This window comes from Mustela nivalis (assembly GCF_964662115.1).
Source record: "Mustela nivalis genome assembly, chromosome: 14".
Classification (NCBI taxonomy): domain Eukaryota; kingdom Metazoa; phylum Chordata; class Mammalia; order Carnivora; family Mustelidae; genus Mustela; species Mustela nivalis.
This window is the reverse complement of record NC_139033.1, coordinates 10,834,340-10,850,767: the sequence shown is the minus strand read 5'-3', so window position 1 is coordinate 10,850,767 and position 16,428 is coordinate 10,834,340. Positions and strand designations below refer to the sequence as shown.

Below are 16,428 nucleotides of genomic sequence, written 5' to 3'. Positions count from 1 at the left end.
ACTGGACCCCAGAATAAGAAAAACCCTATCCAACAGATTCTCTGGGAAGCATAGTGAGCCAATTTGACAAAACCAAACAAGAAAAGCAGGCTTAACTCACTGAGCCACCCAGGCACCCCTCAATAATTAAAATGTTATTTGCCATTAGATTTTGGTAAATGGTCTTTACTATGTTTATGTAGTATTTTTGTGTTCCCATGAAATTTTCAAAAATAGGAATAGGTGGTGAATTTAAACAATTTTTTGGCATGTATTCTTATGTTCATTTTTTTCTCCTTTATGTTTTTTTAAAAAATATTTTTATTTATTTATTTGACAGACAGATCACAAGTAGGCAGAGGCAGGCAGAGAGAGAGGAAGGGAAACATGCTCCCTGCTGAGCAGAGAGCCCGATATGGGGCTCGATCCCAGGCCCCCGGGATCATGACCCAAGCTGAAGGCAGAGGTCCCAACCTACTGAGCCACTCAGGCGCCCCCTCCTTTAGGTTTTTGTGATGAATTATGATGAACCATTTTTTAAAATTGAACTTATTTTATTTAAATTCAGTTAGTTAACATATAGTGTATCATTAGTTTTAGATGTGGAATATTTCTTTATATTATTTCTTTAGATGTAGAGTTATGATTATTTCTTAATGCCAAATTCATGGTTATGTTTCTGGCACTAATTATTTTTGAGCATGGTATTTTCCTCCAATTCACAAGATCTGTAATATATCTTTTTGTTTGCATCCGCATTCAGAATAAGTGAGATTTGTCTCTGACTTAAAAAATGTCATCTTTTTTTTAATCAAAGCTTTATTTTTATTTTTATTTTTTTTGTTCTATGTTAGTCACCATACAATACTGTATTAGTTCTTGATGTAGTATTCCAAGATTCACTGTTTGCACATAACTCACAGTGCTCCATGCGATGCTGAGAGAGAGGAAGGGTGACCACCAGGCTCACCCATCCCCACACCCTCCTCCCCCCGAAAATCCTCAGTTTGTTTCTTGGAGTCCACAATCTATCACGGTTCATCTCCCCCTCCAATTCCCCCATATACTTTTACTTTCCTTCTCCTAATGTCCTCCATGTTATTCCTTACGCTCCACAGATAAGTGAAACCATATGATAGTTGACTTTCTCTGCTTAACTGATTTCACTCAGCATAATCTCCTCCAGTCCCATCCATGTTGATACAAAAGTCGGGTATTCGTCCTTTCTGATGCCTGAGTAATAGTCCATTGCGTATAAGGACTGCATCTTCTTTATCCATTTGTCTGTTGAAGGGCGTCTCAGCTTTTTCCACAGTTTGGCTATTGTGGACATTGTTTCTATGAACACTGGGGTACATATGGCCCTTCTTTTCACTACATCTGTATCTCTGGGGCGAATAGGCAGTAATGCAATTGCTGGGTCATAGTGTAGCTCTATTTTAAAATTTTTTTTTAAAGATTTTATTTATTTATTTGATAGAGAGAGATCAGAAGTAGATGGAGAGGCAGGCAGAGAGAGAGAGAGAGAGGGAAGCAGGCTCCCTGCCAAACAGAGAGCCCGATGTGGGACTCGATCCCAGGACCCTGAGATCATGACCTGAGCCGAAGGCAGCGGCTTAACCCACTGAGCCACCCAGGCGCCCCTATTTTAAAATTTTTGAGGAATCTCCACACTGTTTTCCAAAGTGGCTGCACCAACCTGCATTCCCACCAACAGTGTAAAAGGGTTCCCCTCTCTCCATATCCTCTCCAACATTTGCTGTTTCTTGCCATATTAGCTATTCTAACTGGTATATGGTGGTATTTCAATGTGGTTTTGATTTGAATTTCCCTGATGGCAAATGATAATGAACATTTTTTCATGTGTCTGTTAGCCATATTTATGTTTTCACTGGAGAAGTGCCTGTTCATTACAACAGCATCAAAACCCCTAAGATATCTTGGAATAAACCTAACCAAAGAGGTGAAGGATCTATACTTGAGGAACTACAGAACACTCATGAAAGAAATTGAAAAAGACAAAGAAAGATGGAAAAACATTCCATGCTCATGGATCGGAAGAATAAACATTGTTAAAATGTCTACATTGCCCAGAGCAATCTATACATTCAACACCATCCTGATCAAAATACCATTGGCATTTTTCAAAGTGCTGGAACAAGCAGTCCTAAAATTTGTATGGAACCATAAAAGACCCCAAATCACCAAGGAATTGTTGAAAAAGAAAAACAAAACTGGGGGCATCACATTACCGGATTTCAAGCTATATTACAAAGCTGTGATCACCAAGACAGCATGGTACTGGCACAAAAACAGACACATACACCAGTGGAACAGAGTAGAGAGACCAGATATGTACCCTCAACTCTATGGTCAAATAATCTTCGACAAAGCAGGAAAAAATATCCAGTGGAAAAAAGATAGTCTCTTCAATAAATGGTGCTGGGAAAATTGGACAGCTGTGTACAGAAGAATGAAACTCGACCATTCTCTTCCATATACAAAGATAAACTCAAAATGGATAAAAGAACTCAATATGAGACAGGAATCCATCAATATCCTAGAGGAGAACACAGGCAATAAGCAACCTCTTTACCATCAGCCACAACAACTTCTTTCAAGACACATCTCCAAAGGCAAGGGAAACAAAAGTGAAAATGAACTTTTGGGACTTCATCAAGACAAAAAGCTTCTGCACAGCAAAAAAATAATGTCAATAAAAACAGTCAACAAAACAATGAAAATAGGAGAAGATATTCTCAAATGATGCTATAGACAAAGGGTTGATAATTAAGATCTATAAAGAACTTCTCAAACTCAATACCCAAAAACAGATAATCAAGTTAAAAAATGCTATCTTTATAAAGTTAGGGTATTATGATTATCTTAACTCTATATAGAACCTTCTATATTTTCCTTTAGCTTTTCAAATTTAGTGACAACAGATTTGCACAAATATTTTTGTATAATTTCAAATTTCTTCCATACCCATATCATACATTCCTAAATTATTCGTTTTTTATTGCAGTAACAACATAAGAAATCTACTTTTTTGAGAAAATTTTAAACTTTTTATTTTATTTTATTTATTTATTTGAGCACAAGCAGAGGGAGCAGCAGGCAGAAGGAGAGGGGGAAGCAGGCTCTCCACTGAGCAAAGAAGCTGATGTGGAGCTTGATCCCAGGAGTCTGGGATTATGACGTGAGCCAAAGATGGATGCTTAACCATTTGAGCCACCCAAGCACACCATTTTTATCAAAATGTTAAGTGTAGTATACATTATTGCTGACTATGGTTACAATATTTTACCTAGAACTTACTTAACTTGCTTAACTGAAACTTGATGCCATTGATTGATTAATAAATCCCCATGTCCCTGGGGTGCCTGGGTGGCTCAGTGGGTTAAGCCTCTGCCTTCGGCTCAGGTCATGATCTCAGGGTCTGGGATCGAGCCCGCATCAGGCTCTCTGCTTGGCAGGGAGCCTGCTTCCTCCTCCCTCTCTCTCTCTCTGCCTGCCTCTCTGCCTACTTGTGATCTCTGTCAAATAAATAAAAATGAATAAATAAATAAATCCCCATATCCCTTTCCCCCAGCCCATAACAACCATCATTCTATTTTTTGATTCTATGAATTCAGCTTAGATACCTCATATAAGTGGAATTAAGCAGTATTTGTCTTTATGTACTTTCTTACCTTACTTAGCATAATGTCATCAAGGTTCATCCATGTTGTCACATATTGAAGGAGTTCCTTATTTTTTAAGACTGGATAATACTCTATGTTATACACATACACATTTTCTTTATCTGTTGGACATCTGTTTCTATATCTTGTTATTGTAAATCTTGGCTACGTTGAACAAAGGAAATTTAGTATCTTTTTGCATTCTTTACTTCAATCTTTTAAATAAATGCCATAAATGAGACTGCTGAATTATATGATAGTTCTATTTTTAATTGTTTTAAGGAACTTCCATATTGTTTTCCATAGTGGCCACACTGTTTTGCATTGCCAGAAGAGTGTGCAAGGGATCTAATTTCAACAGATCCTAATCAACACTGCTTTGTTGATAACAGCCATCTCAACAGATGTGAGGGGATATCTCATTGTAGTTTTTTTTTTCTTTTTCTCATTGTAGTTATGATTTGCATTTCCCCAATTATTAATGATACTGAACAGTTTTCATACATTTTTTGGCCATTTGTATCTCTTCTTTGGAGAAATAAATCTCTATTCAGTCCTTAGCCCATTTTATAATTGGGATATTAACTCTGCTATTGAGTTGTAGGATTCCTTACATATTTTGGAGATGAACCCCTTATCAGATATCAAGTTTGCAAATACTATCCCACTCTGACTTTTCAATCTCTTGATTGCTGTACAGAAGATTTTTAGCTTGTGATAGTCCCATTCATTTTTGTTTTTATTGCTTGTGCTCTTGGTAGCATATCTATGAAATTATTCCACGGCCAATGTCAAACCTTCTAGGAGGTTTATGGTTTCAGTTCTTACATGTAAGTGTTTAATTCACATTGAATTGATTTTGTGTATAGTGTAAAATAAGGGTCCAATTTCATTTTTTTGCATATAGATGTCTAGTTTCCCAACATCATATGTTGAACAGACTATTCTTTCCCAGTTGTGTATTCTTGGCACCCTTGTCAAAGATCAGTTGGCCACATCAGTGTGAATTTGTTTCATCGGTCTGTATATCTGCCTTAATGCCAGTACTAAATTGTTTTGAATACTGTAGCTTTATAAAAGATTTTTGGATCAGGAAATGTGATGCCTCCAGCTTTGTTGTTTTTCTCAATACTGATTTGGCAAAATCCCTCTTAGTATTGCTTTTGCTACATCCCATATGTTTTGGTATGTTGTGTTTTCATTTTCATTTGTCTCTAGGTATTTTCTAATTTCATTTTTAGGTGGGGGAGGGGCAGAGGGAGAGAGAGAATCTTAAGAGGCTCCACATCCAGAGGAGAGTCCGACATGGGGCTCAATCTCAGGACACTGAGATCATAACCTGAGCGGAAATTAAGAGTTGGATAATTAACTAAGCTACCCAGGTGCCCCTAATTTACATTTAAAGTAATTACTGATAGGGAAGGATTTACCATTGGGATTTTGCTGTTTTTTGTTAGTCTTGCAGTTCCTTTTGTCGGCCTTTTCTTCTGTCTTTTTTGTTTTATTAAATTTTTGGTATTTGGCAGGTTTTATTCCTTTCTTCTTTTGTAACTTCAATTGATATATTTTTGTGGTTACCCTGGGGTTTACATAAAATAGAAGAGTTTATTTTATACTGATAACAACTTAAGCTTAATCACATAAAAAACTCAACATTTAAGTCCTCTCCTCCTATTTTGTTATTGTCATTGCAATTAGCATCTATTCACACTGCGCATCTTTTAATATATTTTTAGTTACTTTTAACACTTCTCTTTCAAATTTATACTAGAATTAAAAATTATTTACTCACCACCATTATAGGAGTATAGTTTTTTGTATTTATATATTTGCCTTTTATAATGAGTTTCATATTTTCTTATGATATTGTATTGCTGTATAGCATCCTTTCAACTTGAAGACCTACATTTATCATTTCTTTTAAGGCAGTTCTAGTAGTGATGAACCCCCTCAGCTTTTTTTTGAGAAACTCTTTATCTCTCTGTTTTTGATGGATAATTTTGACAGGTAGAATATTCTTGGTTGGCAAGGATCTTCTCAGTTTGAATATATCATGCAACTCCTTTTTGGTCTACAAAGCTTCTGCTAAAAAACAAACAACAAAAAAAAACCACTTAGAGGGGCACCTGGGTGGCTCAGTGGGTTGGGCCTCTGCCTTCAGCTCAGGGCATGGTCTCAGGGTCCTGGGATCCAGCCCCGCATTGGGCTCTCTGCTTGGTGGGGAGTCTGCTTCCCACTTTCTCTGTCTGTCTCTCTACTTACTTGTGATCTCTATCTCTGTCAAATAAACAAATAAAATCTTAAAGAAAAAAACCCAAAACATTTAGAGTCATAAATGTTCCCTTGTATATAATAGGTCACTTTTTCTTGCTGCTAGTTTACATTTGTCTTTGACTTCTAACAATTTGATCATGACATGTCTCAGTGTGCCTATCTGTGGACTCCTGTTTGGTGTTATCTTGACATTGTGGATCTGTATGTTCATTTTCTTCTCCAGATTTGCAAAGGTTTCAGTCTCTATATTTATTTAAGATTTCTGGTCCTTTTTCCCCCCTCTGTCCTCCTACAATGTGTATATTATTATATTATTGCTCTTTTATCCAAGGTATCCATTAAGTCCCTTAATATTTATTTTCTTTTCCTTTTTTTTTTTCTCCTCTGACTGAATTCTTTCCAATGATCTGTCTTTGAGTTCACCAGTCCTTTCTTCTACTTGATCTACTATGATATTAAACCCTTCTAGTGAATTTTTTAGTTCAATTATTGTGTTCTACAGCTCCATGATTTCTGTCTGGTTTTTTTTTTTTTAATATCTTCTACCACTGTGTTGAAATTCTCACTTTGTTCATGCATTATTTTCTTGACCTCAGTAAGCATCTTCTTGATGGTTATTTGGAATTCTCTATTAGGTGAATCTTATGCTTCCATTTCATTAGAGTTTGTTTCTAGAGATTTATCTTACTCCTTTATTTGAAACTTAACTGCATGATTCTTCATTTTCCTTGACTTCTCCGGTTTGTGTCTCTGTATTAAACAAAGAAGGCACCTCCCTCAGTCTTCATTGACTGGCCTCATACAGAAAACCTCCACTGATCAGTCTAGTCAGAGATTCTGGGCATCTCTACCAACTCTTTATCTCCCTCAGGGAGCACCAGGAAGCTATGTTTTTGTCTTCTTCCTCTGTGCTAAGCCAGAGGTAGGAGGTATAGTGCCCATCAATCCAAATCACCATTTATCTCTGTTCTCCACCAGGTGACTATACTGAATCAGATCATCAAGGTTCCAAGTCCAGCAAGACTGATGCCAGTTTGGGAGCAGTCCTAGAAAAGTTGGGGTTGGGCGCCTGGGTGGCTCAGTGGGTTAAGCCGCTACCTTCGGCTCAGGTCATGATCCCAAGGTCCTGGGATCGAGTCCCGCATCAGGCTCTCTGCTCAGCAGGGAGCCTGCTTCCTCCTCTCTCTCTCTCTGCCTGCCTCTCTGCCTACTTGTAATCTCTCTCTGTCAAATAAATAAATAAATCTTTAAAAAAAAAAAAACAATCGTTTAAAAAAAAAAAAAAGAAAGAAAAGTTGGGGTATGGGGTATATGATATATAGATTAACTCTCTCCTTCCTCAAGGAGAAGCTAAGGTGGGATTTTTCATCTTCTCACACTGTGATGAGCAGGGGGTAGATACTATGATGTCTACCTGTCCAAACTGTCATCTCTGTTCTCCCCCAAGGAAACTAAACTGTGCAAGACCCGTAAGATCTCTAATACTGTCATGGCAGAAGCTAGTCCAATGGAGAGCCCTCTCAGAAAACCTGGGTGCTGGAAATGCAAACAATCCCTCTTCTTTCCCATAAAGGAAGATGGGAGCTGGGGGATGTCTCCTTCTGATTATATAGCACTATTACAGGGGTAGGGATTCTGGCAAGAAGGTGTCCCCAATCTATCAGCAATCAGAGTCTGGATGCATTTTAACCTGGGGTGCAGGGAGCTTTCAATCAATATATGTTTCTGAGGGAAATGAGGGCCCAGGGCTTACTATCCTGCCATCTTGCTAATGTCCCCTTAAAAAACTGTTTATTATAAAATTCATTATTTTTTTCATCACTGATTTCTACAGTTTTTAAATGGGCATAAGAATACTCACTTTCTATAGGGAACAATTATATATATATGTGTATAAAATATCAAGTTTGTTGTTTCTATTATATATGTATACCTATTTATATGTTTCTATTATATATGTATACCATTCTTTATTATTTAGTTTACTGGCAAATTCTGAATGATATATACTGTATTTAAAACTCCTCTTGGGTGCCGGGGTGGCTCAGTGGGTTAAAGCCTCTGCCTTCGGCTCAGGTCATGATCTCAGGGTCCTGGGATCGAGCCCCACGTTGGGCTCTCTGCTCAGCAGGGAGCCTGCTTCCTCCTCTCTCTCCGCCTGCCTCTCTGCCTACTTGTGATCTCTGTCTGTCAAATAAATAAATAAATAAATAAATCTTGAAAAACAAACAAACAAAAACCTTTCTCTTAAATTATGTTTTTATCTTCTTTATATTCCTTATATTATACCTTCCTTTATATTCCTTATATTCTAATAGTTTTTAAAAAAATTTTTTTTCAGTGATCCAAAATTCATTGTTTATGCACCACACCCAGTACAATATGTGCCCTCCTTAATATCCACCACCAGGCTTACCCAACCCCCTTCTCCCCTCCTCTAAAACCCTCAGTTTGTTTCTCAGTGTCCACAGTTTCTCACGGTTTGTCTCCCACTCTGATTTCCCCCAACTCACTTCTCCTCTCCATCTCCCAATGTCCTCCATGTTATTCCTTATGCTCCACAAGTAACTGAAACCATATGATAATTGACTTTCTCCTCTTGACTTATTTCACTCAGCATAATCTCCTCCAGTTCTGTCCATGCTGATACAAAAGTTGGGTATTCATTCTTTCTGATGGAGGCATAATACTCCATTGTGTATATGGACCATATCTTCTTTACCCATTTGTCTGTTGAAGGGCATCTTGTTTTTTTCCACAGTTTGGCAACTGCAGCCATTGCTGCTATGAACATTGGGGTACAGATGGCTCTTCTTTTCAGCACATCTGTATCTTTGGGGTAAATACCCAGTAGTGAAATTGCAGGGTCAATTTTTAATTCCTTAAGAAATATCCACACTGTTTTCCAAAGTGGCTGCACCAGCATGCATTCCCACCAACAATGTAATAGGGTTCCCCTTTCTCTACATCCCCTCTGACACTTGTTTTTACTGTCTTGTTGATTTTGGCCATTTTAACTGGTGTAAGGTAGTACTTTAACTGGTGTAATCTGGTTTTGATTTGAATCTCCCTGATGCCTAATGATGATGAACATTTTTTCATGTGTCTGTTAGCCATTTTTATGTCTTCTTTGGAGAAGTGTCTGTTCAGGACCTCTGCCCATTTTTTGACGAGATTATCTGTTTTGTGTGTTTTGAGTTTGAGGAGTTTTTTATAGATCTTGGATATCAGGCCTTTGTCTGTAGTGTCATCTGCGAATATCTTCTCCCGTTCCATGGGTTGCCTCTTTGTTTTATTGACTGTTTCCTTTGCTATGCAGAAGATTTTGATCTTGATGAAGTCCCAAAAGTTCATTTTCACTTTTGTTTCCTTTGTCTTTGGAGACATGTCTTGAAAGAAGTTGCTGTGGTTGATGTCAAAGAGGTTACTGCCTATGTTCTCCTCTAGGGTTTTGATAGATTCCTGCCTCACACTGAGGTCTTTTATCCATTTTGAGTTTATCTTTGTGTATGGTGTAAGAGAATGGTCGAGTTTCATTCTTCTGTACATAGCTGCCCAATTTTCCCAGCACCATTTATTGAAGAGACTATCTTTTTTCCACTGGATATTTTTTCCTGCTATGTCAAAGATTATTTGACTGTAGAGTTGAGGGTGCATATCTGGGCTCTCTACTCTGTTCCACTGGTCTATGTGTCTGTTTTTGTGCCAGTTATCATGCCGTCTTGGTGATCACACCTTTGTAGTAAAGCTTGAAATCAGGCAATATGATGCCCCCAGTTGTTTTTTTTTTTTTTCTTTTTCAACATTTCCTTAGCAACTCCAGGTCCCTACTGGTTCCATACAAATTTTAGGACTGCTTGTTCCAGCTCTTTGAAAAATGCTGGAGCCATTTTGATCGGGATGGCATTGAAAATATAGATTGCTCTAGGCAGTATAGATATTTTAACAATGTTTATCCTTTCAATCCAGGAGCATGGAATGCTCTTCCATCTTTTTGTGACTTCTTCAATTTCTTTCATGAGTATTCTGTAGTTCCTCAAGTACAGATCTTTTACCTCTTTAGTTAGGTTTATTCCCAGGTGCCTTATGGTTCTTGGTACTATAGTAAATGGAATAGATTCTCTAATTTCCCTTTCTATATTTTCATTGTTGGTGTATAAGAAAGCAACTGATTTCTGTACATTGATTTTGTATCCTGCCATATTACTGAATTGCTGTATGAGTTCTAGTAATTTGGGGGTGGAGTCTTTTGGGTTTTCCATATAAAGTATCATGTCATCTGTGAAGAGAGAGAGTTTTACTTCTTCTTTGCCAAATAAATATTTCTTTTTGTTGTCTGACTGCTGTTTCTAGGACTTCTAGTACTATGCTGAACAACAGTGGTGAGAGTGGACATCCTTGTGTTCCTGATCTCAAAGGGAAGGCTGTCAGCTTTCCCCCATTGATGATGATATTCACTGTGGGTTTTTCATAGATAAGATTTTATGAAGTTGAGGAATGTTCCCTCTATCCCTATACTTTGAAGGGTTTTAATCAGGAATGGATGCTGTATCTTGTCCGATGCTTTTTCTGCATCAATTGAAAGGACTATATGGTTCTTCTCTCTTTTCTTATTGATTTGTTCTGTCACACTGATTGATTTGTGAATGTTGAACCACACTTGCATCCCATGGATAAATCCCACCTGGTTATGGTGGATCAGATTTTTAATGTACTGTTGGATCCTATTAGCTAGGATTTTGTTGAGAATCTTGGCATCTATATTCACCAGGGATTTTGGTCTGAAATTCTCCTTTTTGGTGGAGTCTTAGCTTTGTTGGGGGATCAGGGTAATCAGAGTCTGGAAGTTTTCCTTCAGTTTCTATTTTTTAAAACAGCTTCAGAAGAATAGGTATTATCTCTTCTTTGAATGTTTGGTAGGATTCTCCAGGGAATCCCTCAGGTCCTGGGCTCTCGTTTTTTGGGAGGTTTTTGATCACTGCTTCAATCTTGTTACTAGATATTCTATTCAAGTTGTTAATTTCTTCCTGATTCAGTTTTGGAAGTTTATGGGTTTCCAGGAATGTATCCATTTTGTCTAGGTTGCTTAACTTATTGGCATATAACCTATTGATAATAATTTCTAATGATTGCTTCTATTTTCTTGGTGTTAGTCGTGATCTCTCCCTTTTCATTCATAATTTTATTTATTTGGGTCCTCTTTTTTTTTTTGGATTAGTTTGGCCAGTGGCTTATAAATCTTATTGATTGTTTCAAAAAACCAGCTTCTAGGGCACCTGGGTGGCTCAGTGGGTTGGGCCGCTGCCTTCGGCTCAGGTCATAATCTCAGGGTCCTGGGATCGAGTCCCGCATCGGGCTCTCTGCTCAGCGGGGAGCCTGCTTCCTCCTCTCTCTCTCTCTGCCTGCCTCTCTGCCTACTTGTAATCTCTCTCTGTCAAATAAATAAATAAATATTAAAAAAAAAAACCAGCTTCTAGTTTCACTGATGTGTTCTACTGTATCTCTAGTTTCTATCTCATTGATCTCTGTTCTAATCTTGATTATTTCCCTGCTTGTGTGTGGGGTTGGCTTAATTTGTTGTTGATTCTCCAGTTCTTTAAGGTGTAAAGAGAGCTAGGGTATTCTGGATTTTTCAATTTTTTTTTTTGAGTGAGGCTTGGATGGTTATGCATTTCCCTCTTAGGACCGCCTTTGCCATATCCCATAGGTTTTGGACCAATGTGTCTTCATTCCCATTGGTTTCCATGAATTGTTTAAGTTCTTCTTTAATTTCCTGGTTGAACCAAACATTCTAAAGCAGGGTGGTCTTTAGCTTCCAAGTGTTTGAATTCCTTGCAAACTTTTTCTTGTGATTGAGTTCCAGTTTCAAAGCAGTGTAGTCTGAGAATATGCAGGGAATAATCTCAGTCTTTTGGTATTGGTTGATCCCTGATTTGTGGGGAAAAGTTCCATGTGTGCTTGAGAACAATAAGTATTCTGTTGTTTTAGGGTGGAATGTTCTGTATATACCTATGAGGTCCATCTGGTCCAATGTATCAGTCAGCGCTCTTATTTCTTTATTGATTTTCTGCATGGATGATCTCTTACTGTGAGTGGCGTGTTAAGATTCCCTACTATTATTGTATTCATATCAATGTGACTCTTTATCTTGATTAACAGTTGTCTTATGTAGTTGGCTGCTCCCTTACTGAGGGCATAAATATTTACAATTGTTAGATCTACTTGGTGGATAGACCCTTTAAGAATGATGTAGTGTCCGGGGTGCCTGGGTGGCTCAGTGGATTAAAGCCCCTGCCTTCGGCTCGGGTCATGATCCCAGGGTCCTGGGATCGAGCCCTGCATCAGGCTCTCTGCTTAGCAGGGAGCCTGCTTCCTCCTCTCTCTCTCTCTCTCTCTGCCTGCCTTTCTGCCTGCTTGTGATCTGTCAAATAAATAAAATCTTAAAAAAAAAAAAGAATGATGTAGTGTCCTTCTTTTTCTCTGACTACAGTCTTTAGTTTAAAATCTAATTTATCTGATATGAGAATCACTATCCCCGCTTTCTTTTGAGGCCCATTGGTAAGAAAGATGCTTCTCCATCCCTTCACTTTCAGTCTTAATGTAGCCTTAGGTTCCAAATGGCTCTCTTGTAGACAACATATGGACAGGCCCTGTCGTTTTATCCAATCTGCAACCCTGTGCTGTTTTATGGGAGCATTTAGGCCATTCATGTTGAGAGAGATTATTGAAAGATACATTTTTATTGACATCACATTGCCTGTGGAGTTCTTGTTTCTATAGATTGTCTCTGTGAATTTCTGTTCTATGTCACTCTTGGGTTCTTTCTTCTTTTATAGAACCACCCTTAATATTTCTTGTAGTGCTGGCTTGGTGGTCACATGCTCTTTTAAACCTTGCTGGTCTTAGAAGCTCTTTATCTCTCCATCCATTTTGAAATGTAACCTTGATGGATAAAGTATTCTTGGCTGCATGTTCTTCTCATTTAGTGCCCTGAATATGTCTTGCCAGCCCTTCTTGTCTTGACAGGTTTCTGTGGACAGGTCTGACGTTATTCTGATAGACCTTCCTCTGTATGTAAGGAATCTCTTCCCCCTAGCTGCCCTCAGAAGCTCTTGTCTAAAATTAGATTCATCAGTCTCATAATTCAGTGTCTTGAGAGGTCTTTCTAGATCCACTGATCTTGGGGGTGTTCTCTCTACCACTAGGGCACAAACGCTGGTTCCATTCCCCAGACTGGGAAAATTTTCAACCAGAATTTGTTCAACTATATCTTCTATACCTCCTAGTCTTCTCGGTTTCTCCACCCCCTCAGGGATCCCAATAATTTTGACATTGGAACATTTCATGGCATCATTTATTTCCCTAATTCTGTTTTCATGGCTTCTAAGTTGTTTCTTCCATGGCTTCTCCTGATCCTTTTTCTCTATCAGTTTATATTCTAGATCACTAATTCTATCTTCTGCCTCAGTTACCCTAGCTGTTAAAGTATTTAGATTAGATTGGATCTCACTGATAGCATTTTTAACTTCTTCCTGGGCAGCTTTCTCTTCTGCTCTTAGAGATTCTATGTTGTCACTAACGATTTTCTCCATCCTAGCCATTGCCTGCATAATTGTTACCCTGGAATTCCCTTTCCGACATACTGTTTATGTCCATATCCAATAGTTCCTTTTTAAATTTTTTTTATTTAATTAATTTATTTGATAGACAGAGATCACAAGTAGGCAGAGAGGCAGGCAGAGAGAGGGGGAAAGCAGACTCCCTGCTGAGCAGAGAGCCCGATGCAGGACTTGATCCCAGGATGCTAGGGTCTGGACCTGGGCTGAAGGCAGAGGCTTTAACCCACTGAGCCACCCAAGCACCCATATCCAATAGTTCTGATGGAGAGGGCACAGTCTCTGAATTTTCCCTCTGTTGGGCATTCCTCCTCCTACTCATTCTGGTGAGAGGTGGTTCAGGGGACGTATATCTGAATATATCAACCACGATCCAGGCAAGGTGCACCCTGGAATGCTTCTAAGCAATCAGAAGTCACCACCAAAAAGAAAGAAAAAAGAAAAAGAGAGAGAGAGAGAGAGAGAAGACAGAAGACCCAGCTGGAATGGGTCCCAAAGGTTAAGATTTATAAGGTAAACAAACAAAAAGACCAACAAAAGTAAATGGCAAGAACAAAAAATCAGAAAAAGAACCCAACCAAAATGAACCCCAAGAATAGGATTTATATAATACCAGAATAAAAACAAATACACAGAAACACTAACAGAAGAAAAAGATGGGAGGGTGGTTATAAATCCTCAATGTGGGTGAGGAAGGTTATTTTGATTCTTCCTGGGTGTATCTTGGTATCTTTGTTAAAGGACTCAACTTTCCAGAGATAAAGGGAGATTAAAACTGGTTTATATGTATGGGTAGTATTGATTAAGGAAAGAGGATTACTTGAAGTTTATATCTATGTTTTAAAAATAGAAAAAAAAAAAAACCACAGGTATATGTATGAAAAAAGTTCAAGTGAAAAGATTATTATGGAATATGTTGTATTAAACCTCTAGTTGTAATGGTTAGGAAGTTAAAAAATTAAAAAGCACAAGAATAGTGACAACGAATTAAAAATAAAAGTTGTATTTATGAAATATACAGGTTTTAGGGCAATACTGGGAGTTTAATATATTGTTTTCCCCTGTATTGGAGGTTTACAGTTTTATGGGGACCCTGTCTGTGGTGGTTGTCCTCTTGTTCTTTTGGCTGGCTTTACAAGGAAGGGCCTGCCCTGTTTTTGAGTCAGTCTTGCTTTGGGTTGAGTCCTTCTGCCCCCTATCGAGGGGCTGCACTCTGTGGAAACCAGTTTTTCAGGCTTTTGTTCTCTGGAGGTTTTTGGGTTTTGGTGGCTTTCTGAGGGTTTTTGGAGGTTTAGTGGAAAGCAAGCTGCACCCAGACCTCCGTCTCAAAGAGAAGCTTCAGTCTGCTCCCCTCTGGTTGGTCCGGAACACAGACTCCCCTTCTGCAAACTCCACTGAGCCATTCGACTCCCTTAGGGGTCACCCACTTGTTTCTGCATCCCTGTGCCACTAAAACCGCAAGTGTATTGGTCCAGGGAGTCTGCTTCCGGTGGCTGCCTTTGCCAGGACTGCTGTCTGGGATCACAACAGCAAATGTTGCCACTGCAGGATCACAACCAGAGATCACGCTGAGTTCCTTCAGGCCCTGGCTGGGAGAGTCCAGACTCTGCCATAGACTGCTGGCTAGTGCCCGAATGGAGCTTTCTCAGGCACAGAAGGGGAGTGGTTCAGACCCCTGTCGTGCAGTGCATGCAGAGCACAAAAGTTCTAGGAAACGCATGCAGGCTGGTGCCATCACCAGACTCCCTCATGCAGGGGCAGGAGTGCACCCAGCCAAGGGGTGGTACAAGCCACACAACCCCAGGGGCTACTCTGCACTCTCTCTGGCAGGGGTTGTCTCGGGCAGTGGCCATCCTGGGTCCATGGGCTTAGGCCCATGCCTGGACTGCCCAATTCCACCATTTGCCCCTTAAGATCTTTTGCTCTTTTTTTTAATTTTTTATTTTTTATAAACATATATTTTTATCCCCAGGGGTACAGGTCTGTGAATCACCAGGTTTACACACTTCACAGCACTCACCAAAGCACATACCCTCCCCAATGTCCATAATCCCACCCTCTTCTCCCAAACCCCCTCCCCCCAGCAACCCTCAGTTTGTTTTGTGAGATTAAGAGTCACTTATGGTTTGTCTCCCTCCCAATATATTTGCAAACGACATATCAGATAAAGGACTAGTGTCCAGAATCTATAAAGAACTTAGCAAACTCAACACCCAAAGAACAAATAATCCAATCAAGAAATGGGCAGAGGACATGAATAGACATTTCTGCAAAGAAGACATCCAGATGGCCAACAGACACATGAAAAAGTGCTCCATATCACTCGGCATCAGGGAAATACAAATCAAAACCACAATGAGATATCACCTCACACCAGTCAGAATGGCTAAAATCAACAAGTCAGGAAATGACAGATGCTGGCGAGGATGTGGAGAAAGGGGAACCCTCTTTTGCTCTTTTTGAGTGCTTTTAACAAGATTCCAAGTTAATGCTGATCCCCAATCACAAGGCACTTTCGTACTGAGGTATTACTTTCCAGTGCCCCCTTCTGTTTATCTTCAGATATCAGTGCAAGGGTTCCCACTCCACTTTACCTCTCCACTGGTGTCTTCTGCCCCTGTAGAGATGCAGAAGTGTATAATCCTACATCTCAGGCTGATTTCATGGGTGATCAGAGTGTTCTGGTAGATAATTAGCTCATTTTAAGAGACTCGTTGAAACAGGATTTCCTACTTCTCTGCCATCCTGCCCCTCCTCTGTTACATTCTAACAGATTTTTAAATGTGCTTGACATTAAAAAATAAAATGGTTCTTTTTATTTATTTATTTATTTGATAGACAGAGATCACAAGTAGGTAGAGAGGCAGGCAGAG

At 39.1% G+C, this 16,428-nt stretch overlaps 1 protein-coding gene across 7 annotated transcripts in view; it reads right to left on the bottom strand.

Annotated features, from left to right (window-relative positions):
- TMEM116 (transmembrane protein 116) overlaps positions 1 to 16,428 on the bottom strand; it is a 181,686-nt gene that overhangs the window by 88,811 nt on the left and 76,447 nt on the right. The window contains exon 11 of one of the 7 annotated variants that reach the window (XM_082698501.1): positions 2,372 to 2,539. The exons of the other annotated variants lie outside the window; for them this stretch is intronic. Coding sequence (XP_082554627.1) covers positions 2,492 to 2,539 — 48 coding nt within the window. The 3' untranslated portion in view covers positions 2,372 to 2,491. Of the gene's footprint in view, positions 1 to 2,371; positions 2,540 to 16,428 lie in introns of those variants that run through there. 7 annotated transcript variants of the gene reach the window in all.